General features: G+C 38.7%; 1 protein-coding gene across 4 annotated transcripts in view; it reads left to right on the top strand.

The window, feature by feature from the left end:
* The window catches only part of KIT (KIT proto-oncogene, receptor tyrosine kinase), an 80,833-nt gene extending 63,613 nt beyond the window's left edge, over positions 1 to 17,220 (top strand). The window contains exons 9-21 of one of the 4 annotated variants that reach the window (XM_058298506.2): positions 720 to 901; positions 2,052 to 2,158; positions 2,251 to 2,377; positions 2,664 to 2,768; positions 2,853 to 2,963; positions 4,181 to 4,331; positions 6,233 to 6,321; positions 6,762 to 6,889; positions 8,062 to 8,184; positions 12,742 to 12,853; positions 12,966 to 13,065; positions 13,645 to 13,750; positions 14,882 to 17,220. In XM_058298506.2, the coding sequence (XP_058154489.1) occupies positions 720 to 901; positions 2,052 to 2,158; positions 2,251 to 2,377; positions 2,664 to 2,768; positions 2,853 to 2,963; positions 4,181 to 4,331; positions 6,233 to 6,321; positions 6,762 to 6,889; positions 8,062 to 8,184; positions 12,742 to 12,853; positions 12,966 to 13,065; positions 13,645 to 13,750; positions 14,882 to 15,007 (1,567 nt within the window). In that variant the 3' untranslated portion in view covers positions 15,008 to 17,220. Of the gene's footprint in view, positions 1 to 719; positions 914 to 2,051; positions 2,159 to 2,250; positions 2,378 to 2,663; positions 2,769 to 2,852; positions 2,964 to 4,180; positions 4,332 to 6,232; positions 6,322 to 6,761; positions 6,890 to 8,061; positions 8,185 to 12,741; positions 12,854 to 12,965; positions 13,066 to 13,644; positions 13,751 to 14,881 lie in introns of all 4 variants that reach the window. The other 3 variants (XM_058298498.2, XM_058298494.2, XM_058298501.2) reach the window with 3 other exon arrangements.
* The last annotated feature ends 423 nt before the right edge of the window (positions 17,221 to 17,643 follow it).

Raw genomic sequence — 17,643 nt, 5'->3', positions numbered from 1 at the left:
CCCTGCCTTCCTGAGTGTATATTCTAACAGGAGGAAACAGACAATAGACAAATAATAAGCCAGTTAGTAGGTGTTAAGTACTAAGGAAGCAAGGTAGGGGAATTGGAAACCGCTTGGGGCGCAGGAGGGGCAATTTAAAATGGGTAGTGGATCCCTCCCTGTAACAAATTGCCACCTGGATTATAACCTTGTGGTTCAAGTTTACCTCCCTTGGGAGAACCTCAGGGCCCCAGGGCTCTGGCAGATGCCTTTGCTTTCCTTCTCCATGGTCTTCCTTTTCAACCATTCAAACTTCCTTGAAACGTTTATTATAAGGATCTACTGTATGTCAGGATATGTGCCAGACATTCCGTAGAGATCATTTCTTATCTTTTACTAACCCTCCAAGATGGGTGTTACCAACTGATTTTACAGCTGTGGAAACTGAGTCTGGGAGGGTTTTAGTAACTTGTCAGAACTCAACCAAATAAGTGTTCTGAGCCAGATTGACCCACACCTGACCTCCCCACCTCATCTCCCTTGTGCCACTCTAGCAGAGTGCTTTTCCAGCTCGTGATGCCCTCAGAGTGCTGCTTCGTCATCAGACATCTGCGGCTGTGAAAGGAGATTTCTAGTCATGAGCCTATGATTTAGTTTTAAAACGAGACAAATACAAGAGGTTTGATGTATTTTTGTATTTTCTCAAAGAGTCTCACGGTTGTTGTTTTCTTCCCACCCAGATGTTCCATTCCTGTTACGCCAGTGGATGTGCAGATACAAAATTCATCTGTGCCGCCATTTGGAAAACTGGTGGTTCAAAGTTCCATAGATTCTAGTGCGTTCAAGCACAATGGCACGGTTGAATGTAAGGCTTACAACGATGTGGGCAAGAGTTCTGCCTATTTTAACTTTGCATTTAAAGGTAACAACAAAGGTATATTTCCTTTTAATCCAATTTGAGGGGATGTTTAGCCTCTTGTCCGCCATTTCGATCATGACTTTTAAGTCCATCTGTCATCGGCCATGTCATTTCTGGTAATACCTACATTGTGCTGTACTGTCTTCACACTCATACTACATTTCATTCCGTATTGGACTATTAATATAAATCATGCTTTTACCAGCATAACTTTAACCATGTTCCTTTATATATTAAATAGATAACTATGTTCCTATATATGTTTATATAAATAAAAAGAATTATTTCCATTAAAGGAGGTAAAAAAGACAAGTGGAGAGTATACCCAAACAGATTAGGACAGTAAGACTTAAATTCCATTTAAAGTTTCACATGCTTAAGATTAGTTATGTTAACACAATTGCCAAATGGCAACATCAGAAAGTTAGCAGTCCCTTTTGTGAAGTCAGGATAGTGAGCTATTTCTCTGAAATTTGATTTGTGGGTGAATAGCTCTTTTGACAGAAATCAAACAGTCCTTTTAGAAGAATTGATGAATTGGTATAAAGTTAGAAAACAAAGAAACTGGGCACCTAAATTTTTTAGGGTTCAGTTTTTGTTTTCTTGAGTTGGCAAAGACTAGCGCCAAAAAGCAGTATGTTTTCAGTTTTTGAGTAATGAGGGGAAGGAACTTCCATTGTTCTACACCAGTGATTTTTTTTTTCTCCCCAGGCAGGGCAATGTAAAGGACACTTTGAAAAATGTTGTTCTTGGTTGTAAAAGAAATTCATGCTCAGTGTTGGAAATTTGGGAAATTCAGGAAAACATAAAGAAAATATAAACTATCCATAAAGGAAACATTTTCTTAAAGTTGTCCAAGGCAATAATTTGGTTGAAATAACATCAGGTGATGTTTTTTAATAATAATAATGACAGAATAAAATTATTTCTGTGCTACAAATATCAACTTCTCTTCCTCAGTATTCTGTTTTAAAGTCGTATTTTTAGGATTCATTTGAATCTTAAACTGATAACTGATAATGACCAAGGCAAGAATTTGGGACCCACATGAGTTGTAGGGTGGGAAGTATGTAAGTTTGGGGGTGGGTGGTTGTGGTAAAGTTCCGATCCTGCTATTATTAGTTTGTGATTCCACTTTTCTCTTTCATTTTAGACCAAATCCAGCGCCACACCCTGTTCTCACCTTTGCTGATTGGCTTTGTGACTGCAGCCAGCATAATGTGCATCATCCTGTTGATTCTTACCTACAAATATTTACAGGTAACCATTTCATACATTTGCTCTCCTGACGGCAGTAATGACTGAAGCATTCATCATAAAAGATGCTGTACCTTTCCCTTTCTCTCCCCCAGAAACCCATGTATGAAGTACAGTGGAAGGTTGTCGAGGAGATAAATGGAAACAATTATGTTTACATAGACCCCACGCAACTTCCTTATGATCACAAATGGGAGTTTCCCAGAAACAGGCTGAGTTTTGGTAAGTGTGAAACAGGGGCTTTCCAAGTAACCTTTTTGTGTACACATAACAATGACTTTAGGGAACCCCAAAAACTTCCTTTGTTTTATTCCACCTGAAATAATAAGCATTTTCTGTGAAATTCCACCACCTTTCAAAGATTTGGTGCAGCGTGAATTATAAGGAAATGTCTGTAGACCCAATTGTCTTAGAACTCCTTTGTTGCTTTCAAATTTACACAAATGGTCCTTCAAGACCAACATCACCACCACCACCACCCCTTACCTTCCTGTCTTAACTTTTAAAGGGAAAACCTTGGGTGCTGGCGCTTTTGGAAAAGTTGTTGAGGCCACTGCATATGGCTTAATTAAATCGGATGCTGCGATGACTGTTGCTGTGAAGATGCTCAAACGTAAGTTCCTGCAGGGATACTGCATGTGCTCAACATCATTTGCTAAATTTTCTTTTTGCTAAAATAAGATCTTTCTAATTTTAGCAAGTGCCCATTTAACTGAACGAGAAGCCCTAATGTCTGAACTCAAAGTCCTGAGTTACCTTGGAAATCATATGAATATTGTGAATCTTCTTGGAGCGTGCACGATTGGAGGTAAAGCATCCACATTGCCTTTTGTTATCTGTCAAATTATCAAAAGAGAGGGGAAACTTTTATCTTGACACGGCTTGGTTATTAACTCCTTTCAAGATTTTTACCTGGTATATTGTTATCTCTTCACTGCTAGCTATTGTTTAAGAAAGCTGTTGTTCTTAAGAATGCATATTTTAGTTTTATCAGCGCAGTGTGGGACAGCCCAAGACATAGCCTAGTTACTCTCTTAGAGTCAACACTGATAACATTGACCACTTGAATATGTCCTCTAGTCCTGAAAGCTTTTCTTTTTATCTCACATTGCTGGATCATATTAGGTCACTAAAGGATTAATATTCATTTGCATACTGTAATTACAGCTAAGCCTCTAAGCCTATCAGTTCTCAAATAGACACCAAAGGAGGCAAACATTTCGTTTCTGTTAAAATAAATTTCTAATCCTGAAGCATCTGTCAGGCCTCCCATCCAGGATCTCTGTGATGTTTGCAGAAAACATTTTAGTCCCGAGGAATAAAGATGTGTCAAGTGAGCTGTTTCTCAAGATCTGGATAGATTCACAATAAATTTGACAGCTTTACATAATTTCTCAAAACTACCCACATAAATGTTGGTTAACCCCATCATAATTGTTCATGAGAAATTTCTACCCAAATCAATTAGTCACCTATCCAGAGCTGCAGTTCTAGGCATTCATAAACTAAAATCAAGTTTGACCAGTAGCACTCAATATGCAGGTTGATGCCCTGTCGTTTCAGATTCTCACCCGCTTCCTGGTCTCGTCTCAGCTGGCTGTTCCGTGTCATTGGTTTTCCTATTATGCCACAGTGTGTGCTCTTCATTATTTCCATAATAACTTATGGAAAGGTTGTGAGCCCCACTGTAAACAGAAGTGAATCAAAGGGTTCATGTAGAAAGCCCAACAGATAGAAGTATTAACAGATAGAAGGCAGCAAATTCTGTCTGTAAAACCAGCACTGACACCTGGCCCCAAACACTAACATCGTTTAGAAATTCAGGTGAAAGAAAGGGGCCTGCTTGTTTAATTTTAGTCCACATAATGCTGTTTTATCGTATGCAATTTGGTAATACTGGTCCTTAAGTAGGTTTATCCATTTAAACTGTATTTTAATGGTCATTATCACCCTTGGGTATTTTTATAGGAGGCAGGATTATCTGTACATCCCACCCTTTCCTAACCTTTTCTTTTATGCTTTTAGGGCCCACCCTGGTCATTACAGAATATTGTTGCTATGGTGATCTTTTGAATTTTTTGAGAAGAAAACGGGATTCATTTATTTGCTCAAAGCAGGAAGATCACACAGAAGCAGCACTTTATAAGAACCTTCTGCATTCAAAGGAGTCTTCCTGGTAAGGTGATTTACATAAATTGTCATCTGATGTCTGGAAATTCAGGGGGTCAATTAGGGTTTGCAATCAGAGCTGATTCTTTGAAAACATATGAACTAAGGTACTCTGAGGTGCAAAATCAAAATTATTAAATCATTTAAATGTGATTAACAGTTTAAAAGTTCCAGTCATGTCTTTAAAGATTTGAATAGTGTTAAACTTAGATTTTAGTTGTGTGTGTGTGTGTGTTTTTAACACATCTTTAGCTTTTTTCTAAGCTTTTGGTTCTAGTCAGTTGAATGGATTCCTACCTGCTTCTGTCATCATGGATCTGTTCCTGTGTGTTATTCCATTTATACTGTTGGGCTTGGTACTATATACATCTTTACAGTGAGACACTGTTTATAGGGAAAATGCTAAAGCTTGTCAAGTTGTCACAGTAAATTCCTTTAAAACTTGGAAAAGAATGGCAAAGAGCTCTGAAAATATCTCACCATATAGGCTTGTCTTCATCTACCTCTGAATGATATCTATTTATCTAGCCCCCCTCTTTAAAGCCACCATACTATAAAAAGGCATAACACCACTGCCACATTTTTTTTAAGAAGTCTGTACGTTATTCCCATCCCTTCTATCATAGATATCCTTCTGAATTTGATGTGTAAAGCACTTCGAGTTACTTTAAGGAGAATTACTTTGACTTACAACCAGAATAGAGTTCTTCTCTGCCAAACCTTGCCTTCTCTTTCTTTGCAAATGCTGTTGGGATCCACATAGGAGGACTTCCCAGATTTACTCAGCCTGACAGAAATCATAGTAATGATCCCCAGTCCTTCATGCTGCATGTTTCTGCAGTTGTGTGGTAGATCCCTCCTCTCCTTTTTATTCATACATTCTCCTATGTTGTGAGATGGCACGGCCCTGTCTCCTAAATTAACACCTAGTCCTCAAGGAGGTCTCAGTAAATACTATTGATGGGCAGTTGCCTCTTAAAGTCATTTTCTGTACATCTGGCTGAAGTTTAAAACCTCAAGTGATACTTAAATTTTTTTCATCCTATAAACTGAGAAGTTTCAAGTGGTAGGAAATACCTTACAAAACGCCCGCCTTCTGTTGTTTCTCCAGAGCATGTACTCTATGGATGAAGACGTGAACCACCTTGCCTCGTCACTGAAACCTTATACTTTTGAAACCATATATACCTTTTTAACTTTTTGAAGTAATGGCCCAATTGTTCACTTCTCTGTGGTGTTCTTTGTGCTTTGGGATCCCATATGGGATTGCAACCACCAGCACACTCTGAAGGAGAATGTTGTCATGGTGTTTTTATGCTAATCAGAAGCAGGAAGTACTAGAAATCTTGAAGAGTCTCCAGCCAAATGTTTCAGATTCAAGAGGTCCAGATGGTTCAGAAAATCATCCAAATTATTGGTGTTTATCTGAACCAAACTTGGTTTTTTAAACCTTCTCCCATCAGTCGCTATATGTTAACAATCTCAGCCTTTCCCCAGAACACTTCTCTGAAGTCCTTGCTCCTTGACTTCTTTTTGTCTTGTTTCTTGGGGCTAATTTAGAGCATTTGAAGGAATGTAGGATAATGTTTTTGGCCCTCTGTTTTCCTTTAAAGCTACAGTGTTAAGAAATGAGACATTGCTAGACTAAGTCCCCTTTAGTATTGAACACCATCTGATTCTTGGGGGTTGGGTGCAAACAGTGAACATTAAAAACTCATGTCCTCCTGAACAAGATTTCCAAACTCTTCTTTCAAAGTTGGCTTATTTTCTTCAGATAAAATCAGCCCATTGTGTAAAAAAGGGAGGTGGAGAGACAATCTGCCTGATGAGTGCCCCCCTGTTTCCCAGAATAAGAATAATAAGTTAATAACATTTATGATTTGATGAATGTTTCATCTCCCCCAACAGTGATAGTACTAATGAATACATGGACATGAAACCTGGAGTTTCTTATGTTGTCCCAACCAAAACAGACAAGAGGAGATCTTTAAGAATAGGTGGGTACCTGTCAAGCAATAAAAATGACTTCATTTACAGAGGATTGGTTGTGCTACTGTGGAATATAGAATCATTTCTGGTGGTGACCAGTTCTCCTTACAGTAAGGGTTCATATCAATGGTAGTTAGGGGTTGCAAGGAGATATTTGGGTCCAGAGTGTGTGTTTTTATGTCTGTTCATCTTACTACATAGAAGGGATTTTTGGATTCATCTTGTTGATGACCATTCTTCTCCCCCAAGGATTTTGTAACTCAGCTCAGGATTGTGAATAGTAACTTTATGATTCAACACCTGCTTTTACTCAGCATTGGGTGGTGATTGGCCTGCAAGTGCACATCAGCTCATTCATTACTAGCCTTTAGCACAGTTGGTAGTACTGTATTTTATTTCCACACCTTTAAGGTTTTAATTGCTAAGAAAATCCCTCTCCTCCTAACAGGCTCATACATAGAAAGAGATGTGACCCCTGCCATCTTGGAGGATGATGAGTTGGCTCTGGACCTTGAAGACTTGCTGAGCTTTTCTTACCAAGTGGCAAAGGGCATGGCCTTCCTTGCCTCAAAAAATGTAAGTGGATGCATTTCTCAGAAAAGTCCTTTTTTTTTTTTTCAGAACAAAACATTATAGAGTCATAGTTAGAATGCAGGAGTGTCATTTTGAAGTGTGGTAACCAAAAGCAGAGGAAATTTAGTTTCTTCATGTTCCAACTGTTCTAATTTACAAGCTCTAAAGTGCAAGCCTGTCTAAATGAGCTCTCCATGAATATTTTTTTATATGCAGTGAATTCATTTAAAACCATTGGCTTTTAGAATATAAGCTCTGCTCTTAGAAAACAGATAATCATCTTAATCAGCAAAAGGAAGGGGGTATTTTTATAGTTAGGTGAAGCATATACTTGGACCTTATTGAAGTTAGAACCCAAATATTTTATGTATGGCTTATGAAGTGTGGAAGAATAAGGGGTTAGAGAGAATAATAAGCCTTTGGGAAAAGGAAGGGGCTGATGAAACATGGTCTCTGAATAGGGAGAGGAATTCCCTAGGAAATGGGATAGATCGAATAGAATGAGGTTAAAGATCCTATCCTCAAGCATCACCCGTGACATTTCCAAACAATTACCAAACTTTATAGGGTGGCTGAAATAAAGAGCTACTTCCTTGCATCCTTGGGGGATATCAAATTGAAGTTGTAAAGACATTTTAGAAATTCTATAAAAGGGCAAAATGAATTTTAAGTTGGAAAAGTATTATTAGAAGTCTGTTCATAATGTGTTTTCCTATGAATGAAAGCAGTCCTGACATTTGCTTTCTAAAACTTTGCTTTCTGGAAAGGGGATGTAGCTCAGTATTTGAGCACGTGCTTCCCATGCACAAGGTCCTGGGTTCAATCTCCAGTACCTCCTAAAACGAACAAACAAAACACATACTTTCTTTAAAAAAAAAAAAAAAATATATATATATATATATATATACACATACATACATATATATATGTATATATTAGAGTTGATTTTGGAAGTGATTATAGTAATTAGGGTCCTAACAATGGGAAACACAAAATGTGAACTTCATTCAAGGCAATAATTGGTTTTGATTTTGATTTTTGGGGCACAGAATAGTTTAAATGTAAAACAGAAGTAATGGCTATTTGTAATGTAAGCAGCACTCTGAAAAATAGTTTTCACTCTTTAAAAGTTAAACTGCATTTAATTGGTTTTCTTTTTTCTCCCAACCTAATAGTGTATTCACAGAGACTTGGCAGCCAGAAATATTCTCCTTACTCACGGTCGAATCACAAAAATTTGTGATTTTGGTCTAGCCAGAGACATCAAGAATGACTCTAATTATGTGGTCAAAGGAAATGTGAGTACCCACTCTCTGCTTGACAGTCCAGGGAAAGATTTTAGTTTCAAGTTTAGATAAAAAGTGTTTTCTGCAATTTTCACAATGCAAATCCTACTTGAACTATGCATTTTAGCAGTCAAATTAAGTGTACTTCAGCAAAATTTGCATGGTATGCTGAACATTACTACAACTAACAGTCTGATAATAGAATTCCTAATTCTAATTGTGTAATTATGGGGCATGTGAAGGAAACAGAAATAGCCTTAATTTTCGTTATAGCCTGAGAATAGCAATGAACTCAGTTTTGCTCAAGTGAAACAAATGTGGACCTGAAGGTCACAGCAGGAGAAATTTTTGAGATTGACATGCTTCCTGAGAAAGATAAAAATCTAAGATAATGTTGAGAATTAACCATATAGAATGTTGGATCTTATAATCAATAGAGGACAATTAAATAGGTTCATAAGTATTAATTAGTTTATAGAACATAGTGATTTATTTCAAATTACTTTATTTCATTGCCAATTTTCATTGTGTCCTCAGAGCAAACCCTTAGCCTAGAGTGCAGTTTCTTCCCATGTTAAAATTTGGACAAACCAGGGCACATTTTTTTGTGATTTTTTTTTTGGTCTGAGATAACGTAGGTCAGCAGAGGCTGAAATCAGAGCCCATTATTTTAGAGCAATATCTATTAGCATGGGGGAAGCCATGTAGTTCTGCACATATATTCTTCTAGGCCTGTTTTCCCCGGCCCATTTCTACAGTCCACATTTTTAAAAAAATTTTCACATTTTATTGACTTTTAAATTTTATTGTGCTAACATATATATATATTATATAACAGAAAATTCCCACTTTAGCCACTTTTAAGTGTACCAGTTCAATAGCATTAATTACATTTCCTATACTGTACAGTCATCACCAATATCCAAAAGTTACCAAAACTTTTTCTATAACCCAGATAAAAACTCTATGTCCATTAAGCAATAACTCTGTACCCCTCCTCCCCTAGCCCCTGGCGACCTTTATTTATTTATTTACTTACTTATTTATTTATTTAATTTCTCTCCCCTTCCCTCCCAGTTGTCTGTTCTCTCTGTCCACTCACTGTGTGTTCTTCTGTGACCGCTTCTATCCTTAGCAGCAGCAGCAGGAATCTGTGTTTCTTTTTGTTGCCTCATCTTGCTGTGTCAGCTCTCCATGTGTGCGGCACCATTCTTGGGCAGGCTGCACTTTCTTTCGCGCTAGGCGGCTCTCCTTGCAGGGCGCACTCCTTGTGCGTGGGGCTCTCCTAGTGGGGCACACCCCTACGCGGGGAACACCCCTGTGTGGCATGACACTCCTTGCACACATCAGTACTGTGCAAGGGCCAGCTCCACACAGGTCAAGGAGGCCCGGGGTTTGAACCGCGGACCTCCCATGTGGTAGGCGGATGCCCTATCCATTGGGCCAAGTCTGCTTCCTATCCCTGGTGACCTTTAATCTACTTTCTGCCTCTGTGAATTTGCCTGTTAGATGTGGAATTATACAACATCTGTCCCTTTGTGTCTGGCTTATTTCACTTAGCACAGTGCTTTCAAGGTTCATCTATGTTGTAGGATGACTCAGAATGCCATTCCTTTATATGGCTGAATAGTATTCCATTGTGTGAATGTGCATTGTACTTGTACTTACACATTCATCAGTTGATGGATACTTGGGTTCTTTCCACCTTTTGCCTTTGGTGAGTAGTGCTGTCCCTCTCCTGAACCTTTGTTGTATTCCTTGTACACTCCGTTAGTATCTCTGCCAGGCTACAGTCCACATTTATTCCTGGAGTTGGATGTTGTTGTCCCTTATAATAGTATAGCATTTCCTCCTTCGTCACTGTGGCATCTCTTTGGAAGGCTGTACTTGACTTGGTTTTGTTGAAGTGTTGCTGGGTTCATCTCATGTCCAAAGCATGCATTTCTTTAAAAGCTTCTCTGAGGCTAGAGTTCTTGGTTATGAGTATTATTAAAACCAACTTCCCTCCATCCTGATACAATATTGGGAGGAGGAAGGAAGGAATTTAGAATTGAAGCCTCTGATATTTACAGAAAGGAAATAGAACAAAGATAGTGGTCTCTGGACCCAGTTTTTTTGAGTTTGAGTCTGGACTCCATCATTTAGTGCCTGTGAATGTTTGGCAAGAATTGCCCAATACCTCCAAATCTTGATTTTACTTTTCTTTATAGATCTTGTTTGAATTCTAAGTAATCGTGATAGTGGTTATGCCACAACTTCTTATTAGCATGTTTTAGTGGTTAGTAACCTTAGTTGGAATTCACAAGGATTGGTTAGGCGCCCCAGCAGGCTTCCAGGACCTGGACTCCAGTGCAGGTCTCTTGAACTCACCAGGCACAGACTTCATTTTCACAAGATAGCTAGGTAAGGTGAATTTATGGGACAAATTGAACACAAGGGAACTGAACATGTGACTGCGCCTAAATTTTGTGGTCATTGGAGGTCTCCTTCTTGTGTCAGTCTCTAAAAGTTCTTCCCTTTTCACCATGGGTTATTAATTATTTTTGTGCCAAGGCCCCCTTCTCATGGTCCATTGAAGCCTATGAACCCATTGTCAGAATACTGTTTGGTGTGGTTTGTTGATTTTTAGGAGATACCGGGGATTGAACCTGGGACTTCGTATATGCGAAGCAGGCGCTCAACCACTGAGCCACACCTACTCCCCAGTATGGTTTTAATTATATAAAATAAAATATGTGGATTACCAAAGGACCTGATCAAATTGAAATACTGTTATCAAAATATTAAAAAGTAAATTTGTAATATATCAGTGCATGTATTCCTTTTAAAAAACATTTATTGAAGTGTATATATCATTCATACATGAACATACATAAGCAATAAGTATATAGTAATCATTATGAACTTATAAACATGCATATCTTCAACCAGGACTCACATACATCACCCTACCACTAACACCTTTCATTGTTGTGAATCATTTTTTACAAACTATAAAAGAGCATTGTCAAAATATTACTACTAACTATAGCTCACATCTTAGAGTTACATGTACTTCTTTATCACACAAAATAACAGAACTTAGTCATAGGTCTAAAAGCTACCATCATTCAAAGTGGTGATAAATGTAAATGGTACTATTTTGAGATACCTGCAAACACTGTAATATAATATAAGGATATCTGGGATTACTATTAGAGACAAAGCCACAGATACTGTTAATGCTAGTGTGGTTTATCGCTTTCATTCACAATTGAAGGAAATGCTAAATTTCAGTTAGAAGTCAGTGAAGATAAGGATATAATTTTTCCCCCTTCCAAGGTCACAGACCCCTGAACTCAAGACACCCATGGATCTCAAATTAAAGCTCCTATAGGAGCTTTAGCACAAAATCTGGGAAAGGATATATGAAAGCTTTTTTAAAATTTTACTGAAATAAAGACTTGAATACTAGAAAAACTGTATTCCCTTTTTCAATCCCGAATGGATTAAGGGAAGGACTGACTCAGTTTTTTTTTATGATAGATTAGGAATCTAGAATGTCCAAAAGAGATTCATAGAAAGTTAGTTCAACATTAATGGGAAGAGTTAAGGATGTGGAATTTAAGCTGTTGAATTTAAGCCCTGAGTCTACCACTTACCACCTCAGAATAGTTGTAGTCATCACAAACTGCTGCTGTTCACTAAGTGCTTGCTTATGCTGGGCATTTCTTCCAGGATTAGTGAGTCAGGCAGTACTGTGCTAAGCACTTTCACCCGTATTATCTCATGTAGCCCATAAAACTACTCATGGAATTGGAGGTAATATTTTTATTTTACAAAAGAGACTGAAGTGTAATACAGATATTTAAGTGACTCTCTCAGTGGATTAGTAAGGAATAGTTTTGGTTGCATGAGACAAAAAAATCCACAATAAAAATACAAGAAGTCTAGGAGTAGCAGAGAGAGATTCCATGAAGTACTTGGGCCAGTTCCTTCCAACTTTCCACTTTTTTACCACCCCTGGTATAGTCATCATTCTCATTGTCCAAGATGGCCATACAAGGTTTAGCTGTCCTAGCCATGTGGCAGGATGGAGGAAAGGACACAGAGGAAAGAAGGCAAAGGGCACATGCCAGCTCAGCTGCCATATAACATAGTGGCCCAAACTGAGTCACACGGCCATACCTCACCACAAAGATCGGGAAATGTAGTCCTTTTTGTGGGCGGCCATGTTTATATTATTAAGGGAGAAGGGGAAACACATTCAGTGGTAACTAATAAATGCCTGTTTCTCAAGACCAGTGCTGCAGCCTGCATTAGAACCCAGGTCTGTCTCTGATGTCTTAACTACATGCTGTACATGTAGACTTTACATGTACATGTGGTCTTTACCCTGGCGATGATTTTGAGCCACCTAGTTCAGAGGAGGTTGAGATCATTTGAGAATCTATAGGGGGAAAAAGGTCTTTGTGAGATGGTAGTCAAGTTCCCACCCTTGCCTTTCAGCAGGAACAACGTGTATAGAAGTATTTTCTATTCCTTTTTTGAACTTTTCAATTAACTTTGTTGAATGTGATTCCGTTACAGGCGCGGCTACCTGTGAAGTGGATGGCTCCTGAAAGCATTTTCAACTGTGTGTACACATTCGAAAGTGATGTCTGGTCCTACGGGATTTTCCTATGGGAGCTGTTCTCGTTAGGTAAAATGAGCCTTGCCAAAGCCACCTTGGTTAGACTCAGAGCAACTTGAAGTTTTGTCAGCGTCCTGCTTGCTTGTGCTTTACACTAACTTGCAAACTGTTTGTGCCTCAGGAAGCAGCCCCTACCCTGGAATGCCAGTTGATTCCAAATTCTACAAGATGATCAAAGAAGGTTTCCGAATGCTCAGCCCTGAGCATGCTCCTGCTGAAATGTAAGGGCCAGGATGGTTTTTCCTGCAAATAATGTTTCCATTTTTCTAGAGAGAAACCCAGACGTTGAGGGTTTTTACAGCATAATTTGAAATGTCACTTGGTTCCTTTTTTTTTTTTTATTAGAGAAGTTGTGGGTTTACAGAATAATCATACATACAATACAGGGTTCCCTTATACCCCATCCTATTATTAACATCTTGCCCCCTTGCACTGGTGTGGCACATTTTTGTAATTGCCAATTAACTATAACCTATAGTGTAACTTTAGGGTTTATAGTTTGTTTTATGCATATACATGGATTTATTTTATTTTATTTTTTCTCTGGTAACATATATAACCTAATACCTGTTTCCTTTTTATGACACCATGGTCAAATGCCATTTCTGTAGCTTATTTTCATATTCTATCAAAATACAGAACGTTTTGACAGCATGTCATACATCCATGCATTTTTATGCAACTGTCATTTAATGCATCTAGTTGTATGGCCCTGGAATTATTAAAATTGTTGCATGACATATATCTAAAGACATGTAAGGGTGTTAAGAGAAGTGGTAGTAAACAGCCGTTGTTTGCAGGTACGACATAATGAAGATATGCTGGGATGCTGATCCCCTGAAGAGGCCAACTTTCAAGCAGGTTGTTCAGCTAATTGAGAAGCAAATTTCAGATAGCACCAATCATGTGAGTATGCTCTGCACAGGCATGGAAAACCCCTCTTCTCCTGGTTCTAGGTCTGTTCCTCCTCTCAGGCACCCCTCTTTGTCCCTTGGCCTTGGGTTATAAATTGGGCTTCAGGGGTGGGGTGGGGGGTGGTAGACGTAAAGCAGTGGAAATGAATCCTTTCTGCCAGGCTCTTCTCTTCTGAGCCAAAGAAAGATGAGATTAAGAGGGAGAAGGGTGCTGTGCTCTGCACTCAGGTATAAAGAAGTAGAAGTTAACATGAGAATTGACCATACTTCCTCCCCTACCTCGAAGGCTGGTCACGGGCTTCATATGTTCTCCCTCTCACATGTCAGGTCTGTTCATTCTTTGGAGAGTTTGAGTGATCAGAACTAGAATAAAAGCATAAAAAAGAGAGCTTGTTACTGCAATGCATAAGCATTCTGTTCAAAGAGGCATAGCCAGCAAGTGGCAAATAGCTGTCATGCCCATGAGCCATATACAATGACGAGAGTTGTTTGAAGTTGGGGAGATCCTTCCTAGGGATTTGGAGAGGAGAGCATGAAAAGTCAAATCCATTATTTCCTTTCCTGATTTTTAAGAAGAATTAGTGATCTTTACTTGGAATCAGACTTTTTTAAAAATTGATTCTTAGCCTGGGTTATGTGTTTGGAGCTATCTTTTTTTAACAGCTGATACTTTTGGGTTAAAACATCTGGGTGTCAAAGCATATTTCAAATTAAACAGCATTTTTCCTTCCAATGCTTTGATTTTCAATGAGAGACCCTTGGAAGGGCTATGCATGTCTCAGCAAATTGTATCTGCTGTTGGTTTGTAGTTGTATAGAGATTTATAAACCTTTTAGTAAGTTAGATAGTGTTTGTTTCCAGATGTTTCTCTAGGAAGAGCCATACTTGAACACTTTTTTGCCATCATGTCATGTGTAATTAGACCTTGGGAAAATAAGGGGTAAAACAAAGCTTGTATTTTGTTTCGACAGTTGGAGTTGTTTTTTGGCCACCAAGGTCTTATAGACCTCTGCTCTTTAAGAGTCTTATCCCCTTATTTGTGACTCTGAAGCTTATAAGTGTGCTATTTGTTGCTGTGTTCATTATAGGACTTGCTTTATTGACTGTGGACTTGATTTCTCAGATTTATTTCAACATTGCAAACCACAGCCCCAAACAAGAGAACCCCTTGGACCATTCTGTGCGAATCAACTCCGTCGGCAGCAGCGCTTCTTCCACCCAGCCTTTGCTTGTGCATGAAGACGTTTGATAGAAAACAAGTGTGTGGGGGACTCCCTGACCAGCACAGTCCCTGTTCTTCTGGGTTCATCATTGTTCTTTTGTTTTCCTTTGACTTGCATCCCATCTGGGGTAGCGGGCTCCCCACTGTTGTCCTGCCTTCATGAGCACCCTTTAGAGGCTGATGAGCTTTATTTTCAGCCACCATCCCCATTGCAAGGGTCGAAACTGTATGTATTCCCAATAGCAAGGTAGCCCAGGAAATGGAAAATTGGTGATCTGGAAGAAGGGAGGGTGGACAGGCTGGACATGCTGTTGTCCTTTCCAAGGCTTCACTAATTCTGTTTGAAAAGTTAAGATTGGTATTTAATTTGAATAAGTGACAGTCACGTTTGGCCTTTGTAATCATCCATAATGATGTGTTGATGCTGCAAGATTAGAAGCTGAAGTCTAAGCCCTTTATGTGGAATATAAAGCATTATTGAAACAAAGGGCAAAAGTCCGAACATTTGGGCTTAGGAAAACTAGTTTTTCATGCTGGCAATGAGACATAGGCCAAGAAGAAAATGCTCCCTGAGCAGGAATAAAGGCCCACTGCTGTGAGCCACTGCGTGTGCTTTTGTACTGCTGACCTGGTTTTTAAATGCAGTTTGCTGTTAGGGAGTTGAATGGGAAAAAAGACCTCCCCAGTCAGCATTTATATAAACTCATCTATAAATTGTATGTGTCCATATATTTTGGGGGATGAGAATCTGCAAAGTTCAGTTTCTGTGTACAACCCAGCCCCATGTCCACTATGTGTAGAGATAGGTTAAGAGCCATACAAGTTCGAAGGAAACAGTTAATTTTTTTTAAAGAAAAAAAAACAAACATAACTGCCAAGCACAGTCTTAATGAACCTTTTTTTTCTTAAGTCGATGAACTTGCTCTATAGATTCTCCAGAACAAGTCTACCAGCTTTTTAGAATGGCATTACGCTCAATGGATTTGATGCTGTTGGAAAAAATTGCTGATTTACTGCATGACTCCAACAGGAGTGAGAAAACATTGCTGTCTTAGTTTGGATTCTTATGTAGCAGGAAATAAAATTTAGATATAGCCTCCTTATAGGCATGTCCTGGACATTGGGCCAGTATATATATATATATATATATATATATGTATGTATGTATGTATGTATGTATGCGTGTATGGGTGTGCGCGTGTATATGCGTGTAGACAAATATTTTTTGGGTATACTTGCGCTGAGCCCAAGAGGGTCCTTCAGTACCCAAGAAAGAAAGAAATTGGTTTTCGTCATCAATACTGCTCTTGTTTCTCTTCATACAGCTGTCTGGAATCACTAACCATAAGCTTGCACAGAGGCATAGAGGAAGCGGAGTGCTTAAGGACCTATTTATTTACCATCCACCTGCACTTAAAGCACCCTTGTTATTTATATTCAACATACTGTACCTGTTCCTTAGACATATTAGTCTTTTTGTCCCACTGATGCATATTTAAATGTTGCCTTTTAGGCTGTAGCCTGGAGAGTATCTTGCAGCTTACCTTTTGAAAAAAAAAATATTTTTTTTAATCACTGCCCACCTATAGGAGGTAAATGTGTACATGGCAGGGTAAGTGTTGTCGTACAAGATTCAGATACATTGCCATCATGGGTTTTTTCCTCCTATGTCCCTTAGAAAACATTTAGAGAACTGTGGCCATTAATCTAGAAATAACCACTTGCTTGCACTGGAGTTCTATGCTCTCGCACCTTTCCAAAGTTGACAGGTTTTGGCGTTGTGTTATGTAAGAGACGGTTGCTGTTTGCTATACTCTGTCTGAAAAATTCCTTTGTTATCTCTGTTGGCTTTGATTATAATAAAAAAAAAATTGGTTGATCATTGTAGATGTCTAGGTACTTCAGGGGCATTTCCTTGAAAGTTTTGTCTGGAATATTCTTGAAAGTTTATATTTTTATAATTTTTTTTTTTTTTACATAGGATGTTTCTTTGCAGTGGCTCAATGTTTGAAATTATTTTGTGGCTTTTTTGTAAATATTGAACTGTAGCAATAATGTCTTTTGAAATATTCCAAACCCATGAGTCCTTGAAAATATTTTTTATATATATGGTAACTTTATGTGTAAATATGTAAGCTGTGCAAGTTTAAAGGATATTGGTGTTCTTTGTGTTTCTTTTCCTGATATGTTGTCCATTTATTCTGAAGAATTCTAATAAAAATGTAAATATATAAATCAAATGGATTATTTTTATTGTTTCAAGCTTAAGCTTTAAAGTGTTAAAGTGCATTCACCCTGACATTAGAAAAACGTGTACCTGAAATGTATGATATATGCAGGACTATCAGATTACTAGAATTTGTTCTTGCACATTCAACCAACAGTTATTAAGAATTTCACATGTGGTGTATTTTCTCATATTAGCCTCACTTATTCACAATGTTGAAATCAAGAATCCAATGGATAAGGCGTCTGCCTACCACATGGGAGGTTTGCAGTTCAAACCCCAGGCCTCCTTGACCCGTGTGGAGCTGGCCCATGCGCAGTGCTGATGCGTGCAAGGAGTGCCCTGCCATGCAGGGGTGTTCCCCCGCGTAGGGGAGCCCCATGCGCAAGGAGTGCGCCCCATAAGGAGAGCCGCCCAGCGTGAAAGTGCAGCCTGC

The sequence above is a fragment of the Dasypus novemcinctus genome, chromosome 1 (genome assembly GCF_030445035.2).
Source record: "Dasypus novemcinctus isolate mDasNov1 chromosome 1, mDasNov1.1.hap2, whole genome shotgun sequence".
Lineage (NCBI taxonomy): Eukaryota > Metazoa > Chordata > Mammalia > Cingulata > Dasypodidae > Dasypus > Dasypus novemcinctus.
This window is presented reverse-complemented; position numbering and strand designations above follow the sequence as displayed.